Source organism: Anomaloglossus baeobatrachus, chromosome 4, assembly GCF_048569485.1.
Source record: "Anomaloglossus baeobatrachus isolate aAnoBae1 chromosome 4, aAnoBae1.hap1, whole genome shotgun sequence".
Lineage (NCBI taxonomy): Eukaryota > Metazoa > Chordata > Amphibia > Anura > Aromobatidae > Anomaloglossus > Anomaloglossus baeobatrachus.
Genome location: NC_134356.1, coordinates 256,869,804 through 256,885,219, shown reverse-complemented (window position 1 = coordinate 256,885,219; position 15,416 = coordinate 256,869,804). Strand labels below are relative to the sequence as shown.

General features: G+C 45.1%; 1 protein-coding gene across 1 annotated transcript in view; it reads left to right on the top strand.

Annotated features, from left to right (window-relative positions):
- Positions 1–15,416, top strand: part of POC1B (POC1 centriolar protein B) — a 178,355-nt gene that overhangs the window by 103,147 nt on the left and 59,792 nt on the right. Inside the window, exon 10 of the mRNA XM_075344790.1 lies at positions 8,180–8,263. Coding sequence (XP_075200905.1) covers positions 8,180–8,263 — 84 coding nt within the window. The remainder of the gene's footprint in view (positions 1–8,179; positions 8,264–15,416) is intronic.

Below are 15,416 nucleotides of genomic sequence, written 5' to 3'. Positions count from 1 at the left end.
TGATCCAGCCTCTGGCCCATCCATCTGGCCCATCAAGAGTCACTCTCATTTCATCAGTCCATAAAACCTTTGAAAAATCAGTCTTAAGATATTTCTTGGCCCAGTCTTGACATTTTATCTTATGTTTCTTGTTCAAAGGTGGTCGTTTTTCAGCCTTCTTTACCTGATGCTGATGCATCACACACAAATTAGATTACAACAGTATTTAAACATAGGTTGTAATATGAAAAACCAAGGGGTGAATACTTTCACAAGGCACTGTACCTACCTCTCAGACTTAGTATTGTTTCTCTAGCTTTTTTTTCTAATATAAAGTAGCAGCATCTTCCTTAGATGACCTTTTGACCAAAGTTTTCATGTAGAACTTGACACACAATGTATTAGTGGCTGCGGAGACGAATAAAATGTTTGTTTTTTGTTTGTGTTATTTTATGATGCCTCACCGTTATTTTTTTATTAATATTTATTTCTAGAGCACCATTGATTCCATGGTACTAATATGTACAGAATACATATACAAGTTACAATAGACAGACTAGAACTGAGGGAAGAGGATCCTGCCCTTGCGGGCTTACATTCTATAGGGTAATGGGGAGGAGACATTAGGTGGGGCAGTGGTGAGGCGGCAGCTCCAGTGGTGGTTAAGCGGCAGCTGTGATGGTGGTGAGGCATTGGGGTCATGGTAAATTATAGGCATTGGTAAACAGATGAGTTTTCAAGTTCTGTTTGAAGCTTTCAAGTGTAGCAAATAATCTGACGTGTTGAGGCAGCGAATTCCAGAAGACACTGGATGCTCGGGAGAAGTCTTGGAGGCGGTTGCATGAGGAGCAAATGAGGGAGGAGAGGAGATCTCGGGAGGACCGGAGATTACGTTTTGGAGTGTAGCGAGAGATTAGTTCAGAGATATACGGAGGAGACAGATTATGCACAGCCTTGTAGGTCAGTGTTAGTAGTTTGAATGGGATTCGGTGGAAGATGGGGAGCCAGAGGGATTTGCAGAGGGGACAAGTGGGGTGATATTGAGGAGAGAGGTGGATCAATTGGGCAGCAGAGTTAAAGGAAAGGTGTCGTTAAAAAAAAAAAAAAAAAAGAATAACTGAAAAAATGTAAAGTATTAATGTTTTAATGTTATGTTTAAATATAATTTGTTTTTAATTGAGAATTTTTTTTTTAAAAAATTAAAGTTTGATATACTCCACTCTTAAACACTAGGGAGAGCAGCTGCTGAATTCCAACTATAGAAACACTAGAAATATCTCACGTTACAGCTGCAGTAAAAGTGGGTAGAATCTGCCCTCCTGTGTGTGATGTCACCTCCCCCTCCCAATCTGGGGGTTTCCAAAGGATAAGAGAGAATGAAGTTTAGGATCACATTGCGGAGCCATTTTGTTTGTGGCCACAAACAGATCCTAATACGTCTGAAGTGTCACTAAGGCCAGCTGCATAATGCTCCACTGTATCCCAATGCCTCCATACTGCCTGCTGACTGTATCCCAATGCCGCATGCACTCACATCAGACCTGCGCCTCAGCAGCCTGTCCTGTCACACATCACAGTACGAGAAGCGGAGGCCCAAGGTGCGCACATGCGGGGGAGGGGGGTCCGCGGCATGGTACGGGGGAGGGGGGTCGCTGCATAGGGAGGGGGGGGGTCACGGCAGAGTTGGGGGTGGGGGGGTGAACGGCAGAGTGGGTAGCAGTGCCAGGATAATCAACGGTGCAATCACCGTTGCTCGGCGCCTGTACTCAACCCATCCATCCCGGCAGGTGACAGGGATAAATTACAGCACACAACATACGCTGTGAGCGCCACAAAAATGGTGCTGATCTCCTCCCTCTGCTGTGATCTGGATAGCCCAGGGGACACGTCCAGGTCACAGCAGGGAGCTCTCCTGTAATAAGCCTAGGGGTCGGAGCCCGACTATCAGAGGCAATGCACAGGGGCTGCCATAAAGGAGGTGTGTAACTGTAGTTAAACACAGTAAATCCAAGATGGTAGTCCCCAGTGCTTCAGTAAAACTAGAGTTAAATAAAAACTAAACAGCGAGTTTAATTTTGTATTAAAAATACTTTATTTCATAATCACTATTATTAATATAAAAATAAAAAAATGCGACACCTTCCCTTAAAGGATGGAGTGGAGAGGGGCGAGCGTGTTAGCAGTGAGGCCACTGAGGAGGATGTTGCAGTATTCGAGGCGGGAGATTATTAGGGCATGCACTAGCATTTTTGAAGATTGAGAATTGAAGAAAAGACGTATTCTGGAAATATTTTTGAGTTGAAGACGGCAGGAGGTGGTGAGGGATTGAATGTGTGGTATAAAGGACAAGGCAGAGTCAAAGGTCACTCCGAGGTAACGGACTTCGGGTACTGGCGAGAGCATGATGTTTTTTATTGTAGTTGATAGATCATGTAGGGAAGATAGGTGAGATGGAGGAAAGATGATTGGTTCAGTTTTAGCCCCATTGAGCTTTAGGATGCGAGAGGAGAAGGAGGAGGATATAGCCGATAGACACTCTGGGATTCTGGACAGCAGAGATGTGACATCTGGGCCAGAGAACTTACATACGTATTAGCAATAAAAGTATTTCACTCCTAATGAGTTAACTTTTCTTAAGTCAAGTCTATGTTATCAGATAGTTTTCACTGGTGGCGTGTGAATGGTCAGCGTCCTTCAGAGGGAAGAAGCACATGCCCCCAGTGAAAACTATCTGGTAAACCCCCCCCCCCCCCCCCCAAAATATAAAATGACAGCCAAAACAAGCACCAATTAGAGAAAAAGTGAAATGCCAGATCTGCCGCTTTTTGGACACAGCACTTCCTAAAAAAATGCAATAGAATGCAATCAAAATATCGTATATACCACAAATTGGTACCAATAAAAACTACAGCCTTCCACACCAAAAAGACAAAGCCTTGTAGAGATCCATCAACAGACAATAATGATCGGTTTCCGAAAATGACAATTATTTTTTATTTTGTCACAATTTCATTTCACTGTGCCAATAAATGCGGCCTGTCTTGGTGACATTACGAAAGGTGACATGTTACTACATAATTAATAGAATAGCCCACGTTCTAGAGGAGAATTTTTCATCGGCATGACTTTGAGAAAATTAGTTAGAAAGGCATTGTAATTTTTTTTTTTTTTTGTGGCACAAATGGCGTTAAATGTGGCGTTATATAGTGGTCTTTTTTTTTTTCTTCTACTGTTGCTTTACACAACTGCAGCTGCGTATATATAGCTACAAAAGGTGGAACTATACTTCATAAATTGTATAATTCACCCCTGCATTACATAGAAGTAGCCAGCAGGTGGCAGTGTTCCTATTCTGTAGAAACGTACTTGTTCTTTCTCTGTTGAATGCGGCTTGTATAATTGCGCTCGCTGCCCTTTTACCAGCCGTACACATGAGACAGGTATTTTATCATTGCTGCACATTTATATCCTGAAGGGCTGGGCTGGAAAACTAACTCAGACACTGGAGCATGAATATATTGGAATACATTAACCCCTTCCCAACCAAGCGTTTTTTCCGATTTTTTTTTTTTTTTTTTTTTGCGCTTTCGTTTTCTCCTTTTTTTTTTTTTTTCCCAAGAGCCATAATTCTATTTTTTTTTTTATTTTTCGGTCGATTATGGCTGAGTGAGGGCTTGGGTTTTGTAAAAAAATGTTTGCTTGTCATGCCATTTTCCGAGGACCTTAATATTTGCGATTAAAGGAACTGTGTAGGGGCTTGTTTTGTGTGCCCTTGATTGGCCTTTTTATTGATAACATTTTGCATTTTGGGATAGGTATGTGACGCCCCAAGGGCTATGGGGTACTCTGTCCCGGGCATGCGGTGCGCAGTGGGGAACAGTCGCGGCTGTGGCCCAGTACCGTGGCCCTTGGGGTGCCAGCCCTCAAAAAAAGGGGGTGAAAAATAACAGTAAAAGGGAAAGTAAAAATAAGAGTTCTCAACTACGCCACTTGCAGTGTGCGGCAAGGTTATTGAAGCCGCCGCTGCATGGTTCTGCTAGGGCTGATGGAGTAATGCATCTTAGGTGTTCTGGGCCCTCCACAAGCAGGGACAGGCCCCAGCAGTGAATGATGGGGATTGTATTGGGGAACCGTCTGTGTAAGTGCACGGGACGATAAGGAAACAGTCCACACCAGTATTGCAGTTTCCACTTGCCTTGCTTTACTTGTAGCTGGTACCAGGACCCGCTGGGGCCGGATCCAGGTGTACCCGCTCCCTCCCCTTGTTCTCCATGCCAGCTGTGACCTGGGTTGGCTGTCCTCCGTGCACCCTCTTTGTGGATGGGCTTCCGTGGCCTGGAGCTGCTAGGGAGTCCCTTCTCTTCAGTCTTGGTCCTATTGCAGGAAGCCTGGACTATTTAAGGGGTTCAATCCCTGGTCCCCTCTTTGCTGCTTGTGCTTCAGACTCTTCGGGTTGGTAAGGGATCATGGAAATCCCCTCACCTGGCAGATTTAACAGTTGAAGTGTCCTGCTGTCGTAGGGTCTGCACCTCGCCTTGTGCTGAGTCCTGTGAGCCTTGGTTCCAGACTTCCACAGGCGGTTCCTGGAGTCTTACACTTCCACAGGTAACTCACGGTTCCTAAAGTCCTGGTTCCGTACTCCACAGTTCCTCACTCCTATTACAGCACTCTGGTGTTGCTTCAGGGCTTTCTGTACTTTCACACTCAACTCCTTCTCTCTCTCCTCACAGCTCCTCTACTCCTTCCTTCACACTCTTCAGACTTCTCTAAACTCACTACTTCCTCCCGCCAACTTCCCAACTGACCACTGGCCCCTCCCCCTCGCTGGGTCTCTCCCTACAGATTGGGTGGCAACTATCCAATCAATGCCCATCCCTTTTACCTGTTGCTAGGCAGTCTCCCAGTTTGGTGTTGGGGTTGTGTATGTGGCCTGAAGGTGTTAGTGTACTGACTGGCACGGATATTCCGGGGTTTGGGTTTCCACGTTCACATTTTGTGGCACATGGTACTGCAGGGGTGCTACAGGTACAATGTTTTGATCACCTCCTACTGCCTTCTCCATGCGCTATTGCGACAGCTAAAACACACGTTTTTTCTGGCTTTTCTTTTTCTCGTAGTATAAAGCTGGCCATTTGGACTCTGGAGCTATGGAAACTTGGTGAACCATGCTTCTCCTGCATTCCCCAAACTTGTCCATCAGACTACAAGGTGGAGAACGTTGCCTGCCTGCCTGCCTGCTTTGTGTCAGGGTTTGGCCTAGGCCCTTTACTGATGAGAGATTTGTAATCCTTCAGTATACAGAACATTTTGGACAATTCTAGGTTCCAAAGTTGTAGGAACAGTTGCCCTTTTTCTGTGTCCAAATGCACAAATCAAGGTCCATATACACTTGTTTGGTGTGGAAGGACATGACTGAACATACAAAGCCCTCACCTCATGCCTCAAACACCATTAGGATAAAATGGTGAGCCAGGCCCTCTCATCCAACATCCATGGTTTGACAGTTCAAAAGTTCTTCTGGATAAATGGGCTAAACTACCACAGACACTTCCAAAATCTTGTAGAAACCCTTCCTAGAAGGCTGTAAAGTAGGGGTCTCAAACTCGGCTGGGTGTATGGACCACACAGAAAAAAAAATTGGAGGGCTGCTTTCTTTACAGGACAAAAGACATTTTTTTTTTTTTTGTTAGCATTCCTTTTGGATCACTGTTTTTGAACATTTTTCACTTGTTTAGTGTAACAAATGTACACGTTTTTGTTTAAATTTATAAAAAAAAACATTTTTGATGGTAAAAAAATCATGCCTTATTTTGTTTTGTTTTTTTACATGTTATCCCTTTCATGTAACTAATAGTTTTACAATTAGTACCATATAGTAATTTCCGCCACCCTCTTTTAGTAATGTTCTCCATCCTGTAGTAGTGAACCCATCTTTGTCCCCGTCCTGTTGTAATGTGCCCATCCTGTAGTAATGTGCCCATACTTGTTCCCATCCTATAGTAATGCGCCCGTCCTGGTCTCCCTCCCATAGTAATGTGCGCATCCTGGTCCCTATCCCTAGTAATGTGCCAACCTATAGTAATGTTCCCCATCCTGTAGTAATGTGCCCATTCTTGTTCCCATCCTATAATAATGTGCTCATCCTTGCTCCCATCCTGTATTAATATGCCCATCCTATAGTAATGTGCCCATCCTTGTCCCTATCCTGTAGCAATGTCTCCAACCTTGTCCCAATCCCATAGTAATGTGCCCCATCCTATAGTAATGTGTCCCATCATTGTCCCCTTCTACTAATCTGCCCATGCAGGTCCTCTTCTTGTAGTAATGTCTCCTTTACTGGTCCTCTTCTTGTAGCAATGTCTCATCCTGGTCCCCTATTGTGCTGTTCTTCACAAACACAAAAAAACGAAACACTATTCTTCTCACCTGTCCTTCGTTCCCTCAGCGTCCTCTTCTCTGCTTCTTGTGGCCCGCATGTACGTGCCCCCTTGATGATCGCAGCTGATGCACGGGCCACAGCCGTCAGCACTTTGTTTCAGATGAACGCTTTGCCGGCGCTGCGCTTGCAGGATCAAGCTCTCTGCACAACTTTTCCAATGGCAGCCGCCCGCCAATCACAGGTAAGCAGCCGAGGTCATACGCGTCAGTTGCTTGCCTCTGATTTGCCGGCAGCTGCCATTGGAGGAATAGTTGTGCAGGGAGAGCTTGACTCTGCGTGCGCAACTATAGCAAAACGTTCATCTGAAATAAAGTGCTGACGACTGCGGCCCTTGCACCGGCCGCGATCGTCAAAGGGGGCACATGCCTCTGGGCCGCAAGAAGCAGCCTGATGGGCTGCATGTGGCCCGCGAGCCACGTGTTTGAGACCTCTGCTGTATTGTGAGGTCCATCTCCATATTAATGTTTATGGATTTACAATTGGAGGTCATAAAAGCGCATGTAGATATAATGTGTAATGTCACAATTCTTCTGACCATATACTGTGCATACTTAATCCACTCACATTATATAGTATATCATTCTGACTGTAGTTTTCTGTTTTTTTCTACTTGTTCTCTTACGCTAGTTTCACACTTGCATTGAACGGCATCCGTTGCATTGTGTTGTGTGACGGATGCAACGGATGTGTTGCATATAGTGGCACAACGGATCGTACAGAACGGAATCTGCTTTTTTTTTTTTTTTTTTTTTTCTACAGTTTTACCGGCGGCAAACTATTGTGAACGATCAGCCGATCGCTCACAGCAGCCGGCCGCCGGGTGATCAGCCGATCGCTCACCGCAGCCGGCCGCCGGGTGATCAGCCGATCGCTCACCGCAGCCGGCCGCCGGGTGATCAGCCGATCGCTCACCGCAGCCGGCCGCCGGGTGATCAGCCGATCGCTCACCGCAGCCGGCCGCCGGGTGATCAGCCGATCGCTCACCGCAGCCGGCCGCCGGGTGATCAGCCGATCGCTCACAGCAGCCGGCCGCCGGGTGATCAGCTGATCGTTCGGCCGCCATGAATGTGTGCGGGGGGCGGAGTGTGGGGTGGGTGGAGCCGAGCGGGGCCATGGCGCTGAGGACGTCAGTGCCGCGGGGACTTCTTGGCTGGTGACAGGTGAGTGTGTGTGTCTGTGCGTGTCTCTGTGCGTATGTGTGTGTGTGTACATGCGGAGTGCGGGAGAGGGCGGAGCCGAGCAGGGAAGTGTCGGGCTCCCTGCACACGTAGCCAGGGTAAATATCGGGTAGCTAAGCAAAGCACTTTGCTTGGTTACCCGATATTTACCTTGGTTACCAGCGTACACCGCTTAGCGCTGGCTCCCTGCACACATAGCCAGGGTAAATATCGGGTTACTAAGCAAAGCGCTTTGCTTAGTAACCCGATGTGTACCCTGGTTACTTGTGCAGGGAGCCAGAGAGAGCATGCGCAGCGAAATCCTAAGGATTCCGCTGCTCAAAAAACGTTACATGCTGTGTTCCTTCCGCACGGCGGAAGCAACGCAGCGTCGGCCAGCGGAAGCAACGCAGGTCCATCACTCGCAATCAGTCGTCCATACAAGTCTATGGGAAGCAGCGGGATCCGTTTAACGGATTCCACTGTTTTCCAAAATGGCGTATTGCAACTGAAAAAAAACAACGCAAGTGTGAAACTAGCCTTAGGGTCACGTGAACGTCTGTTTCAATGTTTTTGGTAATACCCATTCTTTTATATTCCGCAGATAAATCCCATGTTTGAGGTGGCAGACACACAAGCCTTCAATCCTCCTATTATAGATGTCCAAAACAATGCTTCCAACGAACAGGTAAAAAATGACCTCCCAATATAAATGTCAATCAGTGAAATTGTATGAATAATTAATATTTTATAGAAATTTACAGTAAAAAGCACCGACACAAAGTGCACAATTTACAGACATCCGACTAGTTATTCTATTGTGGGTTTTCAAAAACTATCCAGATATGAAAGATAATAAAATAAGTGTCCTCGCTGAAATTCAGAGGAACGTCATCATTTCTGGTGGGGCGACTTTTATCAATCACCTGACTGCTCCAGCCAATCCATGCCCTGGTGACAGGCCGCCATCACTTCCAGTCTCAGTAGAAACCACCGATACAGGGCTGCTGGAGGGCCGGGAGTTACACTTTTTCTTTATTTTATTGTATATACAGTACAGACCAAAAGTTTGGATATACCTTCTCATTCAAAGAGTTTTCTTTATCAGTCACATTGAAAGCATCAAAACTATGAATTAACACATGTGGAATGAAATACTTAGCAAAAAAGTGTGAAACAACTGAAAATATGTCTTATATTCTAGGTTCTTCAAAGTAGCCACCTTTTGCTTTGATTACTACTTTGCACACTTTTGGCATTCTCTTGATGAGCTTCAAGAGGTAGTCACCGGAAATGGTTTTCCAACAGTCTTGAAGAAGTTTCCAGAGATGCTTAGCACTTGTTGGCCCTTTTGCCTTCACTCTGCGGTCCAGCTCACCCCCAAACCATCTCGATTGGGTTCAGGTCTGGTGACTGTGGAGACCAGGTCATCTGGCGTAGCACCCCATCACTCTCCTTCTTAGTCAAACAGCCCTTACACAGCCTGGAGGTGTGTTTGGGGTCATTGTCCTGTTGAAAAATAAATGATGGTCCAACTAAATGCAAACCGGATGGAATAGCATGCCGCTGCAAGATGCTGTGATAGGCTTCCTGGTTCTGTATGTATTCAATTTTGAATAAATCCCCAACAGTGTCTCCAGCAAAGCACCCCCACACCGTCACACCTCCTCCTCCATGCTTCACGGTGGGAACCAGCCATGTAGAGTCCATCCATTCACCTTTTCTACAAAGACACGGTGGTTGGATCCAAAGATCTCAAATTTAGACTCATCAGACCAAAGCACAGATTTCCACTGGTCTAATGTCCATTCCTTGTGTTCTTTAGCCCAAACAAGTCTCTTCTGCTTGTTGCCTGTCCTTAGCAGGGGTTTCCTAGCAGCTATTTTACCATGAAGGCCTGCTGCACAAAGTCCCCTCTTAACAGTTGTTCTAGAGATGAGAAGGTGTGTCCAAACCTTTGGTCTGTACTGTATGTGAAAACTCCATGAAAGGGGGAAACCTGTGAAAAATGATTTTCTGATAGGCTGTAGAAACAAATGATGACATCTTAAAGTCTGGGTTATTGTACCGCCTTACATTGCATATGTTCGTTTTTTGTTTTTTTTCGTTTTTTTTTTCATGACAGTTTTTTGTGTTTTGAAGTCTCCATTTACATCATATGTATTTCTATTAAAGGGAATTTGTGACCAGGTTTTTGCCACTTTGCCTGAGAGCAGCAAAACGTAGGGGCAGAGAACCTGATTCCAGTTATCTGTCACTTACTGGGTGCTTGCTGTAGTTTTTATAACCTCTACTGACAAAACAGTGATTTTATCACTAGAAGACTAGTAAACCTGCTGCTAGGTAGTCCTCCATATTCATGAGTTCTGTATAACCCATCCCGTCCACTGATTGGCAGTTGTGTGTGCACACTGTGTATAAGCGAAAAGCTGCCAATCAGTGGTGTGGGTGGGGTTATACAGAGGTCAGCATTCTGAGAACTGCAAAATCTGCAGCAAATAAAACAGTGATTATATCAAAATTACAGCCAGTAGCCGAGTAACTGATACATTTCTGGAAAGAGGGTCTCTGCACCAGCATCATGCTGCTTTCATATTTTGTCACACATTACCTAGAGGAAACTGAACCACTAAGCTTATTGCTGATTGGCTTTGGATTGTAAAGGCATTTTCTTGCTTTTGTCAGCAATGTGTATGCTAGGAAGTGAAGTAAGCTACTTGTGACCAACACATCACCAGCTTCAGCCAGTTAGACTGATTGCCTGCAGTGGTCTCAAACAGAATGATTCCAGCAGGGGATCTGGGCAGTATGCAGACAATGTTAGCTTGATTTGGTCATTTCATTCTGTTAAGTTTTTGTTTTTAACATACAATCAAAATGACAGTGAATTGTACAGACAGCACGTTGTAATAGAACTGGAGTATAATACAGAAAGATGTACAGTTTAGTATAAATTGTCCTAATTTTTAACTGGGTTTAGAAGTTCCATTGACTTCACCCACTAAGTCCTAACAGCCACCACTATTTCTGTATGCAGACTTACAAAGAAGGCTGTAGGTCACTAGTAAGGCTGGGTACACATAGCATTTTTGCTATGGTCAGGGACTCCATGGAGGCTTACATTTAAACCCCCAACAAAATGGGATTGGGGTGTATGCGCTGATGGGGCCATTGTCTATATTGATGCAGACTGAGTTGCAGTGTGCATGGTGCATTATATTGGGCCGGATAATACCTGGATGAGGCGGGCACCAAGATGTAGTCTACTACTACGACTCCAATACGGGCGTAAGCACCAACTGACCATAGAAATTCCCCCTTGTCTCTTGCTATCACTTTACATGTTCTTTTGACAATGTTACATAGGTTGAAAAAAGACCTAGGTCCAGCTCGTTCAACGAGATAGATCTTCAACAAGTGACAAAATATATAAATGGTGTAGGAAGCTTCACCAAATATATTTTTTTGTCACCTAAACAATTTATAACCTACAATGTTATACAGTTGAAACCAGAAGTTTACATACACTATCTATAAAGACACTTCTGCATGTTTTTCTCACTATTTGACATGAAATCAGAATAAAGTTTTCCTATTTTAGGTCAATTAGGAACCAAAATTATTTATATTTGCCAAATGCCAGAATAATGAGAGAGCATGTTTTAAGGCATTTTTATTACTTTCTGAAAAGTAAAAAGTTTACATACATTTCATTAGTATTTGGTACCATTGCCCTTAAACTGTATGACTTGGCTCAAATGTTTTGGATATTCTTCCACAAGTTTCTCACAATAGTTGGTAGGAATTTGGGACCATTCCTCCTGAGAGCACTGGTTGACTTTTTCATGATGCTACACAAGCAGTGTGTTTCAGGTGTGCATTAAAATACATCCACAGGTGTGTCTCTAATTAAGTCAGATGTTGCCAATAAACCTATCAGAAGCTTCCAAAGATACGACATCATCATATGGGCTGTCCCATATTGTTTAATGGCATAGTACTCTTAAGGGCCATTTACACGCTGCGACATCGCTAACGATATATCGTTGGGGTCACAGTGTTTGTGACGCACATCCGGTGTCGTTAGCGACATCGCAGCATGTAACACCTATGAGCGACCTTAAACGATCGCAAAGAGGCAAAAATCGTTGGTCTGTGAGACGTCGTTCAAAAACCAAAAATCGTGTGGTCAGTTGCGAGGCACCACAAATCGCTATTCGTGACACCGCAGGAACGAGGAACAACCTCGTACCTGCGGCTGAGGAAGGAGGTGGGCGGCATGTTCCGGCCACTTATCTCCGCCCGTCCTCTGCTATTGGGCGGCTGCTTAGTGACGCCACAGTGATGTCACTATGACTCCGAACGCACCTCCCCCTTGAAGGAGTGATTGTTCGGCGGTCACGGCGACGTCACTGAAAAGGTATGTGTGTGTGACGCTGCCGTAGCGATAATGTTCGCTACGGCAGCGATCACCAAATATTCGCGGGTACGATCGTGCACAACATCGCTAGCGATGTCGCAGCGTGTAAAGCACCCTTTAGTGTATGTAAACTTTTGACTTTGCAGAAAGTAATAAAAATGCCTTAAAACATTATTTGCCTTATTATTCTGCATTTGGCTAATATAAATAGTTTTGGTTCCTAATTGACCTAAAACGGGAAAGGTTTAGTCTAATTTTATGTCAGATATTGAGGAAAAACATGCAGATGTGTCTATTTAGATTAGTGTATGTAAACGTCTGGTTTCAATTGTATGTTCTGAGGAAATCATCCAGCTGTCAGTCTCTGCCATTATTATCTCTTGTGGTAGGGTATTTCACAATCTGACTGTAAAGAACCCTTTCCTCTTTAGGGAAGGTAAATGGGAAGGTAGACTCATAGAAAACTGTAGAGTTACTTTCTTTAGTGATGCTTTAATGTTAAAATGTAACAAAAATACAGACATCGTCCATCCAATCCAAAGTTTTGGCCTGTAAAATGGCCTTCATCAAGGATTAATTATCTATAGGAATATAGTGACTATAGGGTATTCAAATGAGGAATAGGATGTAAAGAGGACTCTATGACCTCTAACCAAGCTAGAGTTGGGTATGTTGTGTGTAAGTTTCAGAGTTGCTGATCAAAAAGGGGGATTTCGAACGCATAAATGACAGAGCGTATTACCTTGTACACAGGCAGGATGTTAGGCTGACATAAATGAACCAGTGGAGGGCCACAAAATTGGAATGTGAAGGCAAGTTTAGCAAATAGTCTGACGTGTTGAGGCAGCGAGTTCCAGAAGCCTGGGGATGCTCGGGAGAAGTTTTGAAGGCGTTTGCATGAGGAGCGAATGAGTGAGGAGGAGAGAAGGAGACCTTGGGAGGACCGGAGATTATGTGTTGGAGTGTAGTGGGAGATTAGTTCAGAGATATACGGAGGAGACAGATTATGGTTATGTGCACACACTGCGTTTCTTTGATGCTGCGTTTTTTAGCGCTAAAAACGCACAAACGCAGCGTCTTTAAAAAAACGCATGAAAAACGCATGCATTTTTACCGCGTTTTGGTGCGTTTTTGGCTGCGTTTTGCTGCGTTTTTGCTCACTGCGTTTTTCTGCGTTTTTTTTTTATCAGTGAACATTGCCATTAAATATTGTTGGAAAAAAAAAAGGTCTGATGTCATTTCCTTCTTCCATATGTTCTTCATTCTCCACTAGTGTATGCAGGAGAGCAGACAGCTGCAGAACTACAAGGCTCAGCATGCTCCATCCAGGACTGTATGCTGGAGGAAGAGGCAGGGGGAGCAGAACTACAAGGCTCAGCATCCTCCATCCAATAGTGTATGCAGGAGAGCAGACAGCAGCTGTCGAACTACAAGGCTCAGCATCCTCCTTCCAGGACTGTATGCAGGATTTCTTTGCCCCCCCAAACAAAAAAAATGACGTGGGCTTTGCCTTATTTTTGTATGCTAGCCAGGTACAGCAGGCAGGTACGGGCTGCACCCAACCCCCAGCTGCCTATTTGTACCCGGCTGGGAACCAAAAATATAGGGAAGCCCTTTTTTTTTTCTTTTTTATTTCATGAATTTCATGAAATAATTAAAAAGAAATGACGTGGGCTTCGCCCAATTTTGAGTCCAGCCAGGTACAACTAGGCAGATGGGGATTGGAATCCACAGTGCAGGGTGCCTATGCTTTCTGGGCACCCCCGCTGCGAATTGCAGTCCGCAGCCACCCCAGAAAATGGCGCTTTCATAGAAGCGCCATCTTCTGGCGCTGTATCCAACTCTTTCAGCTGCCCTGGTGACAGGTGACTCGCTGGGTAATAATGGAGTTAGGGCTAGCTGTATATTATCAGCAGGCCCTAAGCCCAAAATTCATGGTGTCATGCCAATATTAGACATGGCCACCATGAATTTCTAGTAAAGATAAAAAAAAACCACAACACACAGAAAAATATTTTTATTAGAAATAAAACACAACACAATTAGTGACTCCATCTTTATTGAAATAAAGAACCCCCCTCCGCAGTAATCCTGGGTCAAGGGTCCCGCGCCGTCCAATCCGGATCCAATATCATCTGATCGGTTTGACGGAAGGCAAAGTGATCAGATGATGTGTCAGGTTCTAGGATGTGAATCACATCACACATCAGCTGATTGTATAAAAGCCGTTTATACAATCAGATGATGCATCAGTGCAAACTAAAAAAAAAAAAATACTCACTCATGTGCTGATTACCGGCAGCTCCTGGAGCTGCGTTTGATCCCGTCCGATCGCTGCAGGAGCTGCCGGTAATCAGGGATGAAGTCTCCTGACGGCATCCGCTGACAGGTTAAGCCGGTTGAGCGCCGGCGTCACCGCGAGACTTGCGATCAGCTGATGCGTCAGGTCCTGCAGCTATCGGAGGTGTCCCGGCCATCTGCACACAGCCGGAGCGGCGGTACCGGGAGAGGAACTGGAAGCGGACATGGCACTGGGAGGCTGCAGATAGGTGAGTATGACATTTTTTTTTCTACTGTTCACTTTTGTTTTCGCAGCTGCCTCCACCTCCCGCCCAGACATGGCGCCGCACGGGAGCTGACATGCACAGAACTGGAGGTGGATGCAGCGGTGACGGTACCGGGAGGATTCATGCTTCTGTATTTACTGACAGAAGGAATCCTCTTCCTGTACATGTCACTTTACTGCCCACCCCTTGCGTTTATAGCTGCATTTTTAGTCATAGAAGAAACGCACTAAAACGCAGCTATATTTGCAATTTGCTGTTTTCATTGCGTTTTTGCACATCTCATTGAACTCAATGGGTGGAAAACGCAGTGAAAAACGCAAAAATAATTGACATGCTGCGTTTTTGTGGGCACCACGAAAACGCAGCTAAAAAAATGCTGTGTGCAGACAGCAGAAATGAAAACTCAGACTTTGCTGGGGAAGCAAAGTCATGCAGTTTTCTGAGCAAAAACGCACCCGAAAAACGCTGCGAAAAACTCACTGTGTGAACTTACCCTATGGATGGCTTTGTAGGTCAATGTTAGTAGTTTGAATTGGATACGATGGAAGATTGGGAGCCAGTGAAGGGACATGCAGAGAGGTGAAGCGGGGTGGTATTGAGAGAGGTGGATCAGTTGGGCAGCAGCATTAAGGATGGACTGGAGAGGGGCGAGCGTGTTGGCAGGGAGACCACAGAGGAGGATGTTGCAGTAATCCAGGCGGGAGATTATGAGGGCATGCACTAGCATTTTTGTAGATAGAGAATTGGGGAAAGGACGGATTCTAGAAATATTTTTGAGTTGAAGACGGCAGTAGGTGGTGAGGGATTGGATGTGTGGCACGAAGGACAAGGCAGAGTCAAAGGTCACTCCGAGG